We start from the raw sequence: 18,223 nt of genomic DNA on the forward strand, positions 1-18,223 counted from the left end.
TCCAATCCGATTATGGATTCATGGTCTTCTTCTTTTTCGATAAGGTTATTTATGGTCTTCTTGGTCCTGCACTATTTCCCTTTCAATTTTAAAAGTAATGATCGAAGAAAAATCATATACTTGGTCCACACGCCATTGGTTTCATATATGCTAAATCCACAGATATGCAAACAATTGTCCTTCTTCATCTTTCGTGTTTAGTGGATAGTTGAAAGCGATATGGAGATTTATTGTAGGGAATGCACAGGATAAAAAAGAACCTAAGAAACTTTTTGGAGGCTAGGTTGTGACTATTTTCATTGAGTGAAAATTGTAAATTACAAAAGAGAATATGCACAGCTAGGTTGATACAACAAAATGATACTTTCTATTTGACTCTTTCATTTCCTTTTAATAACTTTCCTATTATTATTATTCATTTTTAATATATTGATTAGTACATGAAATAGCGATGTGCTAGATACTACTATTCTGCACGATATATATTACTCATATATTCCTAACAACAATGATACTTTAATAATGCAAGGGCTAGTCCAACCATGTTGTTTTGTTTCTCATTCAACTGATTCCATGTCTTCTGATGGTCTCTCTGCGCATATCCTCTCTCTTGCTAGCTTTGCCTGAAATATACATATTTAAGTTATCAGAATGTTCTCTACACAAAGATAGTTTAATACTAAAAAAATAATAGTCATGCTATCACAATACACAAAACTATAGAAGAGTTATACCAAAGGAAAATTCTATTATGAAACACTTCATTTTATGGAGACACTAGATTGTGTGTACAAAAATAAGTCAATAAAAAATTTGACCTCAAAATGTAATGAGGACCACTGAATTTTAGAAATTTGAATTTAAATTATGAAAATTTTGAGCTTTATATAATAGACTACTACAAATCTTTTATAACAAAATGTACAAAATTGTTTTCAATCTACAAAACAAGGATGGGATTGAGGGCCCACCAACAGGAATAGACAATTAGATCAAGGGTCGAGAAACAAGGGAAGGCATGCATTTTGGTTTTTCATAATTATGCTAGCTGAGTCTTTTATTTGTTGGTGTTGATTCAACAATGAGACAACGATGATGCCTCGAAGGATTATCCACAGACTGTGCTAGATTGTTTGTTTCTCAAATGGGGTGGAGTGTTACTACCAGGCGTTGATAGGTTTTGGCATTGGACCCTTCCCCGATTACACATGAAAACCAGGGTCAATCAGGATAAAAATAATAAAGCATATATTCAGCTCGATTCCGGATTCAGAATGCATGTAATGACCCGATTTTTCGGAGTCAAATAAATTGAATTCTTAGAAGTTATTAGAGTTTGTAAAATTTATTAAACGACATTTGTTTGTTTTGCGACTTGTGAATCGAAAGCGGAAACGTTATCGGAACTTTTAATTAGAAAAAAGTTACGTAATCCGCGACGTGAGAATCGACTTTTACTATGTCACTCGTTTATGAAAACTTCCTTCAAGAATGTTGTAGAGCTCGTCGATACGAGTTCGTGGACACGTCACGCGTTCTAATCGGACGTCGTACGTGAAAGTTATTTACGGCGGAAGTTAGTTTCCGATTTTGGAAGTGGGTATAAAAAGGAAAGTTTTAGAATAAGGGTTTCCATTTACGGAAACCCTTTCTCTCTCTTCACCCGCCTCCCTCTTCCCTCTCTCCCCGATTTCTCTCTCTCTCTCTCCCTCAGAAAATTCACCGCCGGCGATCTCCTCCCCTGGGCCGCCGGCCTCTAGAGCATCGCACGGCCCTCCGTAGTCGACCCCGAGCTCGACACGCCATCCCACGCCGCATCAGAGCTCAACTAGCAACACAAAGAATCAGCAGAAACCGCCTCCGTCCAAGGTGCTCCTCCGGCGACTCTCCGGTGCATCTAAAGCACAAATTAGGTAAGGGTGTGATTGAATTGTTTGGTTGTGATGTTTGTGGTTATTTTTTGTGGTGATTTGGTGGAGGAGGAGGAAGAAAGAAAGAGTTTTGGGACGGCGGTGGCGTGCTACGCGCCGGTTTTGGAGTCGGCACGTGGGTCCCACGCGTTGTCCCTGTGGGCAGCGCGTGAGCGCCACGCGCGGCGATGCGTGAATAGTGATTTTGAAACAGTAATTTTGTAAATTTTATTTTTACGTATGGTGAATGTAAAACGTAATTTACGTACAGTAAATGTGAATTTATTTTACGTACGGTAAATGTAAATGTAAATTATGTATAGTAATTGTAAAAGTAATTTTCTAAAGGGTAAATCAGTAATTATTATTTATTGAGTCAGTATATACGATTTAAATAGTGCATGGACGTACAGAAATACGTAAATACTATGCACTCATACATAAATACGTAAATACTATGCACGCGTACATGAATAGTAAATACATGAACAATAATTTCGTAAAAACAAGAAATTGCTGGACAGTAAAATATTATTACTGTTTCGGCATTTAAGGTTTTACGTGACGATTCTAAATTCACTTCTTATCTATTCTAGGTGATCGATACATCAAGTAAATGATTCACATTCGAAATCGTGGAAATTACGCTCAGGATTATAAGGTGAGTAAAATCTCATAGTGACGAATCTACCCTTGCGAAGATTCATAATTACGCTTAATTAAAAAGAATGAACTATAATATGTATAAGATATAGTGGATTGTGTATGTGTATAATTGGTAAAATAGGTACATGTATATAGTTTGCTATATTATATACTGTCATAAATTCCGTTTGCGAATGAGTTCATTTTAGCGTTGATGATTATTTATTTGAGCATGTCGATTTGATTTGTACAATATCATGTGATTATTGTTTGTACGTGGTTTTAACTTGAGTTGTTAAAACGTTTTTCTTTTTGTGGTCTGTGGACCTGTCTTCGGACGTGTTTTTTTTTGTCTTCGGACCAGTCTTCGGACGTATTGGCATGTCAGAACCTAGTCTTGGTCGGGCAAAAATTACGATACAGTTAGAGCTCTAGTCTGTCTGCCAGTGTACTGCATGAGAGGTAACATATGGGTTATCGGCTTATGAGTACCCATATTTTTGATATTGGGTAGCAAGTGGTTGCCCAATGTCGGCGGCGTACTATCATGAGGGGTAACAGAGGTGTACCAGCGCTCATGAGTACTCGTATTATAAATGCATTTGGGTAAACAGAGGGGTTGCCCAACTTCTCATGAGCACATATATTTTCATATTATTAGACAACCAGATGGGCCGTCTAATGACTCATGAGTGCATTTATGATTGATGCTTTGTGGATTTTCTTATATATTTTTATGCGAGTTATATTATTGTTTTACTCATACGAGCTGCAAAGCTTACCGAGTTTGTGTTTACAATTCCGGTGCACCTATTCGATGGTGTAGGGGATAATTCCGCAGGTGTGGATTAGCGGAAATCGACGGACAACTCTGAAGACTTAAAGTTGTTTTATTCTATCTTGTGGTGAGGATTTGAGATGATTTTTACATTTCCATTTGATATAATGTTGAATTATAAATTTGGTTTGTAATAATCATTTTGACTAAGTTGTACTATGAACTCAGTAATGATCCGCTGTAACATTAAAATGATTTCGATTTATTGAGATTGTTTTAGAGTTTTTATGACTTCGGAATTTGAGTTTCATACTCAAAATTTTGGGGTCGTGACAATGCAGATATATGATTTGAGTCACAGCTTTTTGTTATTAACAAGGAGTATGTAATATATATGTACCTAATGTAAAATGATTTAGATAGATAGGATAAAAAATAAATAAACTAAAATGAAAGTGAGTAATGAACCTGTTTATCCCAATTTGTGAAATAGGTGATGCAAGCCAGAAGAGTTGATTGCACAGCAGAGCCAACTACTATTCCAATCCAAAGGCCTTTACCCCTCAAGTGCATAGGAAAGCCAAGTACTAAAGCCAGAGGGAGTCCAACTAAATAAAATGCTCCAAGATTGACATAGGCCCCCATATGCTGCCATCCACTTCCTCTTGCAACCCCTTCATATACATAAGTTCTTAGGGTGAGATGATATTCCTGTAAATTAGAAAACATGCCTTCACGTACGTAGCTAGGCTCGTACCTGAAAGCACTCCTTGTAAGCTATCCATAAAAACTGAGAGGCAAATCAAAGGTGCCATCACTGCAACATAGTCCACTACCTGCTTCTCGTTGCTAAAAGCACGTCCCAAAATAGAACGACAGCAAAAGAGAGTTGTGCTTACAATAAGCGCCTCCGTGACTGAGAGAAATATTGCAGCCTGAACAGCTACTCGAGCTGCTTGTGGATTACCAGCTCCTAATTCATTTGATACTCGAGTACTGTAAAAGGATTTATGTTTTAGCTTCCATTGATTTGAGTATGTTGCAGACACCTAAGGTGGTGGCTTGATAACACTATCCTAATAAAATTACAAATTTCACTAAAACAAAAATAAGAAAATATTTAGAACATACCTTGCGGCAGCTCCAAATCCATATGATAAATTGAAGTGCAAGGTAGAGATTGTAAGGCTGTACAATCACAAAGAGGCAAAGGAGAGTTATAGTATAACAATATGACTAATATCTAAGAAATATATATATATATATATATAATTTTAGATACATAATGAAAGCATACCATATGGAAAGCACTGAAGCCTCTAGCTTAGGATTTGATAGAAGGCCGGATAGCAAAACAAGCAGCTCGCACGACCACCATTTCAGACTGCGATTTTATCAACGAAACAAATTAAGATAAGTGAGTGAGAAAAGATATGAAACTTGTAATATGGTAAAAATGAGAGAAACGTACTAACCAAACCATCACAGCAGACGGGGTAGCCAACCGAAAGAACTCTCCAACATGAAAAATAGAATCTTTTGAAATTGTAATACGGGATTTCTTGAAGGCTGAGGAAAAAATGGCATAGGAACCCAGCATTACCACATATAACCAAGTGGACAAGCTAAAGGCTATCGCTGAACCATTGCTTCCAGATCCCAGCTTATATACAAGAGCCCATGATGCACATATATGGAAGAGTAGAATGACAAAAGAGGATAGGAGCATGGGGAAAATGAGACTCTGAGACTGGAAGTAGCGAGTTAGTGGTTTGAGAATTGAAGCACCAAATAGTGCAGGAATGAGCCACATCGAATATTTTCGTGCCTCAAGGGATATCAATGGATCTTGGCCTACTAGAGGCAACAATTTATCCATGAATATCCACAGAACACATACTGGAGGACAAACCAAGATAAGGGACATTATAGCAGTACAAGTATAGGTTCCAAGTTTTTGGTATTGCTCTGCTCCAAATGCTTGCCCACATAAGGTTTCCAATCCACCTGCCATTCCTGACTGCTCTCCAAATACAATTATATATATACAAATTAGAACTAACTCGTCACAGCTTAATTATATATTAGAGGGTGTCAATATATATCTTATTTCAATAATGAAAAACAAATATATCTATTTCCACCAGTTTTTCCGACTCGACGATTGATCAGATCGATCCCATTTTACTAATTTAGCTGGTTAACCAAAATTTCGAAACAGCATACACATGAAAAGAAGAACTGAATGGAAAAGAAAAGAAGTGCAAATTAATATAGTGATCAAATTCTACCATCCCGACCCCTAGCCTTAACTATATGAGATGAATGAGTTCATTAGTATCGATTACATATGTATGCATGGATGAATCAAAATTAAGGAAAAACACAGAACTCACAAGAAGGCTGAATCCAGTGACATTGGTGAGAGAAATGGCAATTGCAACGCTGGAGAGTGAGAGCTGATCAAGATGTCCAACAATAACCATCGAAACTAGTTGCTGAAGATATTGCAATACCGTGACTGCGATCATTGGTGCAGCTATAAATCCCTCCTTCTTCAGCTCTCTCACAAATTTAGTCATCCATTTATGCTCTTCATCAACACTCTCTCCCATTGCTAGTTTCTGCTGCATTGTGTTTGAACACCTCATGTGGTTTCGAAACTGCAACGATACTACGGTACAAAACTTCAGAGCAAAACTAGAAGGAGAAGGCAAATTTCCAAGCGAAAACATACAATTCGACAACTATGAACTACGAATTATGAAAGATTAATTACAGCGTAAATTTCAAAACAGGGTAAGAATTTCCGGCTACGGAGCTCTGAATTGTGAAAAGTACCTGTTGAACAAAGCAAGAGAGCGAATAGGTGAGAGAGAAGAATCACAAAGGGACTGCGGAGATTTAGGTATATTTATTTTCATACATGGAAAGTGAGCGAGGGAAACGTGAGGAGCGTATTTTTACCGTCTGGGTTAACTTGTTTCGTACTTACGCGGTAACATTCGTGTAATACTGTACTGCGGTGAAATTGCTGACCATTTTACTGGTGTGTTTCGGGTTACTGTAAACGGGTCGAGCTTACCCGCCAAATATCCGTTAAAGGTCCAAACACATTATGTAACAACTAACAAGTAAAACCTCATACAGGGAGATCCAATACAACTATACAAGGTAAAAAGCAGTAGAGGAGAACTTATATCTCGGTACATAAAAACTTACAAAGATAAATTCATCTTGTATGACATTCATGTTCGATAAATTCATTATGAAAACAAAAACAAAACAAAAAACAAATGGTTGTTTGAACGTCAATTCCTTAATAGTCATAATATGTAACTTTCTCAACCCTACCAGATTAAAAATAGTATAGTAGTTATTGATCGTCGCATTTAGCAAAGAGTGTTGATTCCTTTATTCAATTGATTTGTTAGGGTCACCTAATATATGAACTTCAAATTCCTAGGTTAATTTATCCTCTTTGTTGACTCGTATTAATCTCTATAGCCCTCTATCCATATTGGCCATCCCACCAAGAATCGTACATTTTCTCTCCGAAAAATAAAAATAAAACATCGTGCATTTACTCCAATCCGATTATGGTCTTCTGGGTCCTTCACTCTTTCCCTTTCAAGTTTCAATTTCAAAGGAAAGATCATATACTTGGTTCAGACGCCATTGGTTTCATCTAATTTAAACTCACAGATTTGCCAACAATGCTCTTTTTAGTGCAATGGGGACGCTCTGTGCGCTTTGGTTCGTCTTGTATACCATAACCTCATCGGGGCTTCTGTCTGTCTAGTTGAGCTCCCTCATTTCCTATCTACTTTAGGACACATCAGTCAGTTGAGGCCTTGGATGAATTATATCTCATATTTGGCTGCTAATGTAGGAAAGTCGCGGCCAGATAATGTGACATACATGTAGTATACTACAACAATAATAACGCTATTCTATACTTTGCTTATTTTTCTACTTACATAAGCATATAGCTGTCACAAGCTTTATCACTATGGTTATACCCTATATCTCGAAGTCTTTGATCATTGATCAAACTCATTCTCAATCTACTTCTATCCTCAACTAAAAGGTGTAATTAATTCAACCCCCTTAATTACAAAAATACACTCGTATTATTTCCAGGAAGTAAACTCTGTACTCTGTATTTATACATCATTATCTTGTTTCAGTTGTTTGTTCCTAATGTTATGTATGAATAGATCCCATCATATGCAGAGGACTCGCTCTCCCTCTCGCATTGGTTCAGATACCCTTCTGGATTTTCAAATGCCATCTCATATATCGCAGAATTTTAGTTGAACTGTCCATCATTTCTTTTAATTGTCCAATTCAAAAAGGGGTTATATTTGCACCTCCCTAATTATTGTTTATACCTCCTTTTTTTTTTTGATGAATTGTTTATACCTCCATTGCTATTAACACCTCCTAATTACTTTTGGCAAAAACTAAAAACTAAAATACACCTCCTCTTGTTTACCATTACACCCTCCATCCAAACTTAGTTTTCTCTATTCCTAAAACCCAGTACTCTAATTTGATAGTTTTATTGAACTTCGTCCACCCTTTTAGTAGTTAATCTCTTTGTAGTATCACCTCTCCATAGCTAATCGTTACAGCATTGAAGTGTAAGATCAAAACATGGCTGATCAAATCAATTTTACAAAAGATAAAATCTCTACAATTCAAGACTGAAACTAGAAAACTAAATACGCAATTTGAACTAGCTTAAGTGTTTGGCATAGAACACAAATGGAGGCAAACCATTCAACTTGCACAGAGCAAATGCCTGTCAACAAGTCAGACTCGAATCACTCGATGTCCTCACTTTACAATTGCTTGAATCTTTTACTTGCTTCTAATATGTTCTCTATGTGTCCAAAGGCACTGATGAAACCTTCACCACCAGGTCCAAATCCATTTCCAGGTGACTTGTTGTTGCTTCTGGGTTACTTTAAGTCGTCAATTTCCATCAACAAGAGAAGACAAGAGGTCGTAGAAAGAAGAAGAGAAGAGTAAGAACACAAGAGGTTGTCGTAAAGAAAAATCGTCTCCTTTTATTTTTATACTAGTCTCGTACACATGCGATGTATGTGTTTTCATCGCATGAGTTTGCACAATTTTATTGAAATGTTTATGTAATTCTATTTACCCCGAGGGATATTTTTGATAAAACACATTGGTTAAACATTTATGGTTTTACGTAATTATCATGTTGTCTTGTGTGTGAGTGTAAGACTACAAAGAGGTATATTCGGAAATTCATATTTTAGTGATTTTCTTGAAGTGCTCGCTTTATAGTAGTAAAGATTTGTCATTAACTGACTTTTTAGATGAGTTGAAAAAGTCAAAGAAAAATATTAAAAAAATTATAGAGGTACAAACAGTAACTTGGGAGGTGCAAATACAACCTCATTAAAAAAATAATGCAAAAAGAAGAAGATAAACTCAACTGTGTCACACGTCAAAATCTAGAACTCATGTTTTACGATGTATTTGGATACTGTAATTCAAGTTTCCATATAATTTATACAATCATATGAATTAGAATCCAATATATTTGAATTTTAATTAATTGAAAATTTCGTTTGGATTATAATGCATAATTTTTAAAATAACAAGAATTAATGTCATTTAGAGAAGTAAATTTTTCGCTCAACTCTATCATGCCCACCTCATACCCACCACCCTAAGTGAATGACAAATGTTTTTTTTCTCAACAAATTTATAATTATAGTATTATAAAAGACACTTGACATTAATTTATGGTGGTGAGAATGAGATGGGCATGATAGAGGTGTGTGCTAAATTTGTTTCCGTCATTTAGAAGGAATTTAGAAAAAAAATACATATTTTTAATGGAATTCAAGTGGGAAATCTCTATATTAAAATCTCTGATTTATTTTCTATAAGAATTATAATTTCCACTTAATGTTAATCCAAACAGAAAGCCTTGAGGAAAAGAATCATGAAATACCAATTTTTATTTAAATTTCAGAAAAAAAAATTGAGGTTATCTAAATACACTGTTATAGAATCCACTGATCCAGGTGGCGGCTGTACAAAGCAGGAAGCAAGCAAACGCCACTAACACATCGAACAAAGAAGAACAAGAAGAAGTAGATCAAACAATTCGAAAGTCGAAACCAAAGGTTGAAGAAGACGAATGATTATCCGACTCTCCAACACCGCCACCATAACCATGTTAAGAAGCTCCTCTCTTTCCTACCCTTCATTCCACTCTCTCATATCTCGCCAACGCAACAATCTGAATTTCACCAGGACCTTCATCTCCCTTACCAGATTACGTCTTCCCCTGAATCTGAAACACTCCATCTCCACCAAAAACCAACCTCTCCGCACTGTTTGTAGCTCCAAATCCGACAATGGATCCCATCACCCTTCTTCTTCTTCTTCTCAGGTACTATATACTTGTACTGTTATAAACCCCCCATGATCATTTATATATATGTGTGTGCTATATGTGACTGTGTGCATGATTATCTTCTGGTTATATTCATGATCAAACATCAAGAAAGAATATATCGTTCGGTGTCGTATTGCAGGGAGGTGAATCATTCTTCAGGGGAGTGTTGGCAAACATGGAGGCTGTGTACTTGAGCAGGAACCCTACAGCAAAGTCAGTGTTGGATCTTGTTGGGTCTGAGGAACAGATTAGCTATGATCATTTCGCGTTTAGGACCTTTGGGGTACATCTCTTACTTGCTGATCTTCATGTTCATTAGCATTGTTAATCAAGTCTGTCATTTATGTTTTAACTTGGGAACGATTTATAGGTGAATGGTTATGGAATTGATTCTATGGCTAGATTTTTCTTGGATTTCGGATATACTTCCAGGGAAGAGTTACGATTCCCGGCTAAGAAATTGAGGGCATTGTGGTTTTCTCCTCCTAGTTATGCGAATTCTTATGGTGGTGCTGGTGTTAATGGGCCGTTGCCGAGAATATTCATATCTGAGCTTCTTGTTGATCAGATGAGTCCACAGACTCAGGTACATATATTTTGATGTAATGTTATATGTTCATGGCTGATAGGAGTTTTATGATATACATTATGTAATCAGAGGGAAAAAGGAAAAGGGTTTTGAAATCCACTGTCAGAATCTTCCTTTTCGATTGAAATCCACTTGAACCATTCCCTATTTCCAATAGTTGAATGCTATTTGTTTCAAATTTCAGGAGATAATCCATAAGTACACTGAAAACTCTAATTCTGGGAATAAGTATGCTGCTCTAGCAAGTGCCGTGGGAACTTTGACTTGGGAAAAGCCATTATACTCAGAATTTCAGCAATTGGCTAGGTACTTAAATTTCTATGAGCGTATCTTAACATTTACATAAATGAAATTGCATCTTCATAACATAACCTGCATAGTATAATCTTTTGAAACTTCAGCATTTTAGCCTTTTAGGATTGATCTTGATCTTCAAAGACTTATATTTGGATAATGGATACATAGGGAAAGTGAATATGCTGCCTGGACCCTTGCCAATGGGTACGCAGTCAACCATGTCACCATCTCTGCTCACCAGCTGAAATCTCAATTGAGAGATATTAAGAGCCTCAATGAGTTCATCGAGAGGAATGGATTCAGGTTGAATTCTGAAGGTGGAATTCTGAAAGGTATGTTACATGATTACATCATTGTAGCAGATCAAATAAGTGTGTGAAATCGTGTTAAATCCAAAAAGTGATATGTCTATTAACTTTGTGCATATTATGTTTTGAATCAATGACACTTCTTTAGCATAAATCGAATTCAGGCAAAATTTCTTGAAATTTCTTATGAAGTTTTATGTTACAGAGTGATCGTATTGCAGTTTAAACTTTGGAAATGTTGATCTGATGACTATTTTCATTAACAGTGAGCCCTGATGGTCTTCTGCTGCAAAGTTCAACTGTCGCAGATTCAGTTAATTTCCAATTTAGGGATGGTCAAACCGAGTCAGTCCCCTGCTCCTACATTGAGTTTGCTCAACGCCTGGTGCTGCCTCAGTACAGTAATCTACCAGACAACGAGGTAAATGTATTGCTTAAGTACTTAACCCAGTAGCCCTCTGGATTGTTGAATGTTTTGCACCAAAAGTTTGAACAAATTGAAATGCAACTACCACAGATTCAAGAGCATCACAGGAGGGAAGGATTTGAAGTTGGTAATGCTGACAAGATCTTTGAGAGCACGTCGTCAGAGCAGCTGACCAGGAGGGCGGCATGAAGGACTTCGTAAATAACTGCATGATGAGATCATTTCAATCCTTCATGCAGCACCAGAAATAATGACCTGTTCAAGAACTATATCTTTGGTACAAGAAGCAAGGGTGACATTTCTATTGTAGCAACTTATGCTCCAAAAATTCTTTAAAAAAAAAAACTTATGCTCTAAAATTAAAGAGCTTGAAGCATGTAAATGTATTTGGTAGATGCATTTAATAAATGAAGGTAGGTCCGATGAGTTGCTCCAATGCAAAATAACCATTTAAAAACCATGTTAGGGCAATTGTCCATAGACAAAAATGGAACTGTACCAAGAAACTGAGACGAATACTGAAAAGCTCATAGCTTAGGCATCAGTAGGACTTGTATAAGGAGATGATAATGATGATGATGCAGAGTTCGTGTTCAATAACTACAGCTTATCTGCACCTGATGTGGCACAAGATTCCGATAAGGTTATTTATTTTATTTGGTGATACAAGATGAGGGACTCCATTTCAATAATTTTTCTTCACCTATTGCCATCTGACTGTGATGGGCGGCCGCACTTACCTTTACCAAAGTTAAAGAATCACGTCTAAGAGACGTAGCTTGTTAAGCTGCCAAACCTGATCTCATGAAATTGACCAAATTGACTAACTTTGGCGGAAATCAGATCAGAAGTAGGCTACGAAACAGAGACTTGTATTAACTGAAGGAATAAGATGACAAAGGGAGGTAACAATCTTGGTAGGACTGGCGATGGTATATAAAACCATTCCAACCAATTCGTATACCAACTGTATTAAATATGTTGGTATATTAAATATTTGGTACATGGTACATGAGATAGTATACCGTATTAATATTAAAATACAGTATATATGTGGTATAGATTTTCCGTATACCATAATATATCGTACCTACCAACTTATATTATATTAAATTATATATATCTTTAAATTTCAACTGTAGATTTATTGAAAAATAAATCCAAACCGTATAAATCTACGAACCTTAATATAATCTCTCTGAGTTTCTTTCTTAAGTACACTCTTTTTCTCGTCTTCAAATTTTTTACTTAGTTATGAATGAATCGATTCAATCGAATTCCTAAGTACAAATGCTTAGACCTATCAGTAGCACTATCACTGCTTACAACATATCAACATATATCACATTTAAACCTATCATTTATTTTTTTCAATTGTTTTGAGAATTCATAAGTACTTTAACAGTTTGGTTATGTAGACTTTAACTTTCTATTTATGACTTTGTATTTGATAATTTGGTTGAAGTTATATAAGACTTTAGAATTCTATTGTTATTTCACGTATTTGTTATTACTTATTTGAATTGGACCTTTAAATTTTTGGGCCTTAAATATGTTGGTACAAACTCATTACCAACCGTACCAACTGTACCACTTAATTGATATACCAACGTTATTGGTTGGTATAAATTGTGGATTTTTCATACCAATTATATATTAGTTGGTATATGGTATTGGAAAATTAAGAATAGTATACCAACCAATCGAGCCCTAAATCTTGATAACCAATATGACAGACATTTTGCTCGATAAGCCGCACCTGCCTTTACATTTTCCCTACCGGGGGGTCACCCTCTAAACATAACATCAAGCAAACATGTCTCTCTGTTGCCTTTGCAGTTGTCCAGGAACAAATCATTTAACAGATGATACATCTATACTGAGGACGAAGAGGAAGAAAAAAGAAAAGGGAAAATGAATGCCGACTAGCGGGCGGAAAACAATACAGACAGGTGCCAGCCCTACCTTAAGCTTTTCCATTAGGTTTTGGTGATGGATGGGGAAATTGATGGTGAAATGGAGAAGCATGGGAGCCATTTGGTATTGAAAGACTCCGGTGCCCATTCCTTGTAAGCAATCCTCCTTGTGTTCTGACACCATTTCTGGTATTTGGACTGGATCCAACTCTGTCACCTTGCATGGTCTGGAAATAATATGATGAGCTTGCCATATCCTTAAGGTTTGGCAAAGGTTTTAGTGCTTCAACAACTTCGCTCATTAAGGGCCTTGCTTTAGGATCTCGACTAAGGCAATGAGCAGCTAATTGTGCAGCTTTCTGTACACCTTTTATAGAAAAATGACCTTCCAGCCGAGGGTCTATCAATCTGTAGAATCTTCTTCTGTCTCCTAGATGTGGTCGAGCCCATTCCACAAGGTTATGTTCACCATTAGGCCGATTTTTATCCATAGATCTTCTGCCCGTCAGCATCTCAAGTAAAACTACACCAAAACTATAGACATCACTCCTTGATGTAAGATGTCCTGCAAAAAATGCACCACTGAATTTAATTGGACTCGAACAAGTAGTAAGAAGTGTGGCAAGATATTGCATGTATGAAACAAATGATATACTACAGAATAATTGGTCGTTGCACCTACGATTGCAGGACCTAGCAACTATATAGACAACAGAAGCAATAACATTGCACACCAAGCATAATAAGATGAATAGATAAATCACAAGTAATCTCCATCTTGAGGGAAACCTGTTTCTCGAAGGCAATATTGATATGCACAATATGCAGACACTCACAGCGAATAAAATAGAAAATTCAGGGTAATCGCACATACCAGTCATTACATATTCTGGAGCTGCATAACCATAAGTTCCCATCACACGTGTGGAGACATGAGTTTTATCACCCTCTGGGCCATCTTTGGCGAGTCCAAAATCAGAAAGTTTGGCATTGTAATCCTGAAAACAGCTGTTCATTAGACAGATGAATGACTCTAGGGAGTATGTTTAGTTTGTCAAAGTGTTCAGCACATACTGCATCCAATAAGATGTTGGAGGTTTTGAAGTCACGATAGATCACAGGTCTTTCTGCCTCCTCATGAAGGAAAGCAAGACCTTTTGCCGCACCCAATGCAATTTTCATTCTAATAGACCATGGAAGAGGCAAGGACCCTGCATATGATAATGAATATTATCAATATATACTGAAAAAAATACATCTAAATAGGTAAAAGGAACGAAAATTCTAATGTCAAAAGAGCAGTTGCTTACTCCTAAATAGGTGGTTCTCCAAGCTCCCTCGAGGCATGAACTCATACACAAGTAGCCTTTGATCATCTTCAATGCAGTATCCTATAAGTTTTACCAAGTTTGGATGGACAAGGTCACCAAGGTAATTTACTTCAGCCTGTCACAAAGAAAGACAAGAAAAATCCATGTTTGAAAACCACATAAGCAGAGAGAGTTAATGAATTAGTGAAAATTTACAAGATAAAAGGAAAATGTCCAAACCAGCCATTCTTTATGACCCTGAAGCCCATCATGGTTTAGAGTTTTAACCGCAACAGTCAGCCCTGTACCAGGTTTGACTGGAGCAGTTCCATTTTCTTCTATCCACCCCTTGAACACACAACCAAAACCACCTTCACCAAGAAGACTTTCAGGTCTGAAATTTCTTGTTGCCAATTTGAGATCATTGAAAGCAAATTTTCGCAACCGTGTAGCAACTTTAAGTTCCTCTTCGAACTTTGAAGTGGATGCATTACTTTCTGTGTTACTAGTGGTTGAGTTAGACACTGCAGTAGCCATGGGTTGGTCTCTGCTTGTATCATTTGTAGATTTGATTTCTGTAAAACCAAAATAAAATGACAAAATGGCAATGCATAGACTACTGAAACAAAAGCATTGTTTCCTTTGAAAGTAAGACAAAAGAAAAATAGCACTGAGTTGCAATCACGTCACTATAATCGAGTTTCAATCACAGATAGAACTTTATATAAGAACATAACCAGAGGAAGCATACATATTGTGTAAGAGGATAGACCAACTTGTGTCAGTTTGATAAGTTTTTCAGGAACCCAACACAAAATATAATCTAAAATAGAAAAAAGATTCGGCTATGATACAACTAGTTTAGAGGATAGACCATCTAAACAGGCCATTTATTTTCAAAACTAGTTTACTCTTTTAAACCTATGTGGCTAACTGAATGAGCAATCTTCTAACCTGTGACCTGTTGAAGATACTCCTACCCATAGCAATCCTCCAACAAGTAGAAGTAGCTAAATCAAATTGACAACTTTCGCTATTGCTCATTACAGTTTAAAACGTACAATATGAACTCAAGATATTGTTACCCAGCTAAAGGAGACACTATAATAGATGTCTTAGATTATAGCATGCATGGATATGTCTTATCCTCAAAAGCAAGATCACATGTTTCTTTCAGGATCAAGCCTATAGCCATCAATCAGCTCCCCTCTCATGAAGATCAAAAGGGGCACACTTGGGTCTCAGCAACTCACATGTTTCTTGCAGGTATACTCTTAAAAAATTCTGGGAATTTTCATATATTTGACTAAAGCCATCATGAATGTAGAGTGAAACCCACTTGATCACAATTAATGTGATTGCTGATTTTGTGTACATGCAGTCTTACTCAACTGTCTTCAATGCTCTTTACTGTAAATTGCTATTGTTTAGGCTTAATATGCAATTCGTTGTACTATAAAAACCTACCTCCAATGCATGCAAAGACACACAAAAAATACTGAAAATGCAGAAATGGCAGTGTTATAACTATGGGAAACAAGTTATGACTAACAAAGAAAGAACTGATTACAGTGCACAAGCCACAAGCTAAACAACACAACAATCCCCAAAACACATCTGAACTCGAAAAAAATGCAGCCAGTAAAAAATTGACTCCAACAAACACAGAAATTTACCACAGTGAGTACTGGAGCCACTAATTGAGCTATCAACTTTGGATCTCGAAGAAATGCAGCTCCCCAAAAACCTCAGCCTAAGCCAGCACCCAGTCTCCCCCTCCTCCACATCATCATTATCCTCATCATCCACTACCTTATTCTTCTTCCTCTTCACCTTGGATTTGCTTATATCCCAAGACTCCACTTTCACTTTCCCATTCTCAGCTCCCAAACCCATCTTCTTCTCTCACAGACCCTAAACAACAAAACCCAATTACCATCAAAATCACCAAAACCCACCAACCTTAAACCAGTCAAACAGTCTCAAAGTCTCAACCTTTCTCCACAACCCACCAAAAGGCTCCAAATTTCAAACCTTTCTTCCAAACCCGACTGGATTTGGCTCAGAAAAAGATGACCCAGTTAGGGAAAGATGGTAGATCATAGAGGATGTAGATCAAAACAAACATGGGAAACCCTTGAAAGCTCCAAACTTTGATAAGATGAAAACAACAAAAGAACAGAAGCCAAAGAGAGGAAGTGTCAGTTTCCAACAGATAGGAGCAAACAAAACTTCAGTTTAGCCCACAACAAATGTGTTTGCTGAAAGATGCATAAATCTCAGAATAAAGGACCTTCCCCCACAATCTGACCAGTTTAAAGTTGGGTGTGTGTGAAAAATGAAAAAAAAGAGAGTAAAATGTTTTTTTTATTTTTGGAAAAATGCACAAAATCTAAAATAGTAGTAATAATAATATCGACTATCTCTCTCCCTGTCTCTTCTTTCTTTTTGTGTTATTAATTGGAGTGAAGACTGGAAAAAGTGCAAAGGGGAGCTGCCCGAAGAAAGCGGGTAGGGGGTGTGGCTGACCGTACGAGGTGCAGTGGCATGTGCTTTGGGAAAGGGGCAGTCCGGGCAGGAGAGAGAAGAAGGAGCGGGACCCATTGTGATGGTGAAGTGTTGGGATGTGCGGGCGGGACGGTGACGCCGGCGTCGGGGTTGATATCATTTGTTTCGAGCCCAATGCCGCAATGCAATCATCTCTCATTCTGTGTTTTGGTTCCATAACACGGTGATCGGCCGGGTGAGCTATCATTCTAGAGCCGGAAGCGATTTAGGTATCACTTTTTGTTCTGATCCGAACTAAAGACTCTTATTACATCTACCTCATTTGTAAATCAATCACATCAAATATCACCTCTTTTTTTTTTTTTTTATTCCGGTCTTAAAACGATATAATTAACACCTATGTGAGATATAATAAATACAAAATATTCTTTCAATTTTTCTCTTATTTCACATATTTCATAATTAGTGGATGTTCAACCACGTATTTTGCAAAGATAGTTTGCAGCAATGTGATTATGTGAAGCAAAGTGTTCCACTCCATATAAGATAAGATAAATCTAATTATAACACGTTTGGTTTGTAATGCTTTATTTCTTATGATTGGCACCATTATAAAAAGGTAATTGGGGAAGATAATGCCACCCTGCATTAATCATGCCATTAAGGTATCGAACTGAATGCACCCATAAGCCTGCATTTTCAGGCATTGCCTTTTATTTTAATAAAAAAAAACAATAGAAATTACATAAGAAGATATCATTTCTATACTTTCCTATATAAAACATTACAAGATATCATTTTTTAGTTTATCATACAGCAATTCTATTCTCTATACATTTTAAAGAAGATTTGGGATTACCAAAAAAAAAAATACTTGGGCAATTCATGCTTAAATTTTCTTTTATATAAAATCGGGGTCAAATCCCCACCTCAGTTGAGAATTCCAACTAAACAAAGAAAAGTGATCGAAACTCTCTGCCTAACTAAGATCTTGCTGCAGTGCTGGATGCCTAGAACAAGTAAATGCAGGCAAGGAAATGCTGGGAGTTGCATTGAACAACACATACCATACTAAATTAATCACCAAGGT

At 36.7% G+C, this 18,223-nt stretch overlaps 3 protein-coding genes across 3 annotated transcripts; 1 reads left to right on the forward strand and 2 right to left on the reverse strand.

The window, feature by feature from the left end:
- Positions 1-557: 557 nt before the first annotated feature.
- Positions 558-5,966, reverse strand: LOC126792464 (protein DETOXIFICATION 8-like). Its single transcript, XM_050518880.1, has 7 exons — positions 5,730-5,966; positions 4,809-5,353; positions 4,631-4,717; positions 4,465-4,521; positions 4,091-4,329; positions 3,802-4,007; positions 558-623 (listed from the first exon to the last, which is right to left on the reverse strand). The coding sequence occupies exons 1-7, from the start codon at positions 5,964-5,966 to the stop codon at positions 558-560; spliced, it is 1,437 nt and encodes a 478-aa protein (XP_050374837.1).
- A 3,446-nt stretch (positions 5,967-9,412) lies between these two features.
- Positions 9,413-11,835, forward strand: LOC126791866 (uncharacterized). Its single transcript, XM_050518360.1, has 7 exons — positions 9,413-9,772; positions 9,918-10,061; positions 10,149-10,364; positions 10,552-10,673; positions 10,833-10,996; positions 11,239-11,393; positions 11,490-11,835. The coding sequence occupies exons 1-7, from the start codon at positions 9,518-9,520 to the stop codon at positions 11,586-11,588; spliced, it is 1,155 nt and encodes a 384-aa protein (XP_050374317.1). The 5' UTR covers positions 9,413-9,517; the 3' UTR covers positions 11,589-11,835.
- Positions 11,836-13,205: 1,370 nt separating this feature from the next.
- LOC126791865 (serine/threonine-protein kinase PBL34-like) lies at positions 13,206-16,900 on the reverse strand. Its single transcript, XM_050518359.1, has 6 exons — positions 16,302-16,900; positions 14,866-15,200; positions 14,626-14,761; positions 14,390-14,526; positions 14,190-14,313; positions 13,206-13,880 (listed from the first exon to the last, which is right to left on the reverse strand). Exons 1-6 carry the CDS (start codon positions 16,519-16,521, stop codon positions 13,366-13,368), a joined length of 1,467 nt encoding a protein of 488 aa, XP_050374316.1. The 5' UTR covers positions 16,522-16,900; the 3' UTR covers positions 13,206-13,365.
- Between the last annotated feature and the right edge of the window lie 1,323 nt (positions 16,901-18,223).

The sequence above is a fragment of the Argentina anserina genome, chromosome 4 (genome assembly GCF_933775445.1).
Source record: "Argentina anserina chromosome 4, drPotAnse1.1, whole genome shotgun sequence".
Taxonomy (NCBI): Eukaryota; Viridiplantae; Streptophyta; class Magnoliopsida; order Rosales; family Rosaceae; genus Argentina; species Argentina anserina.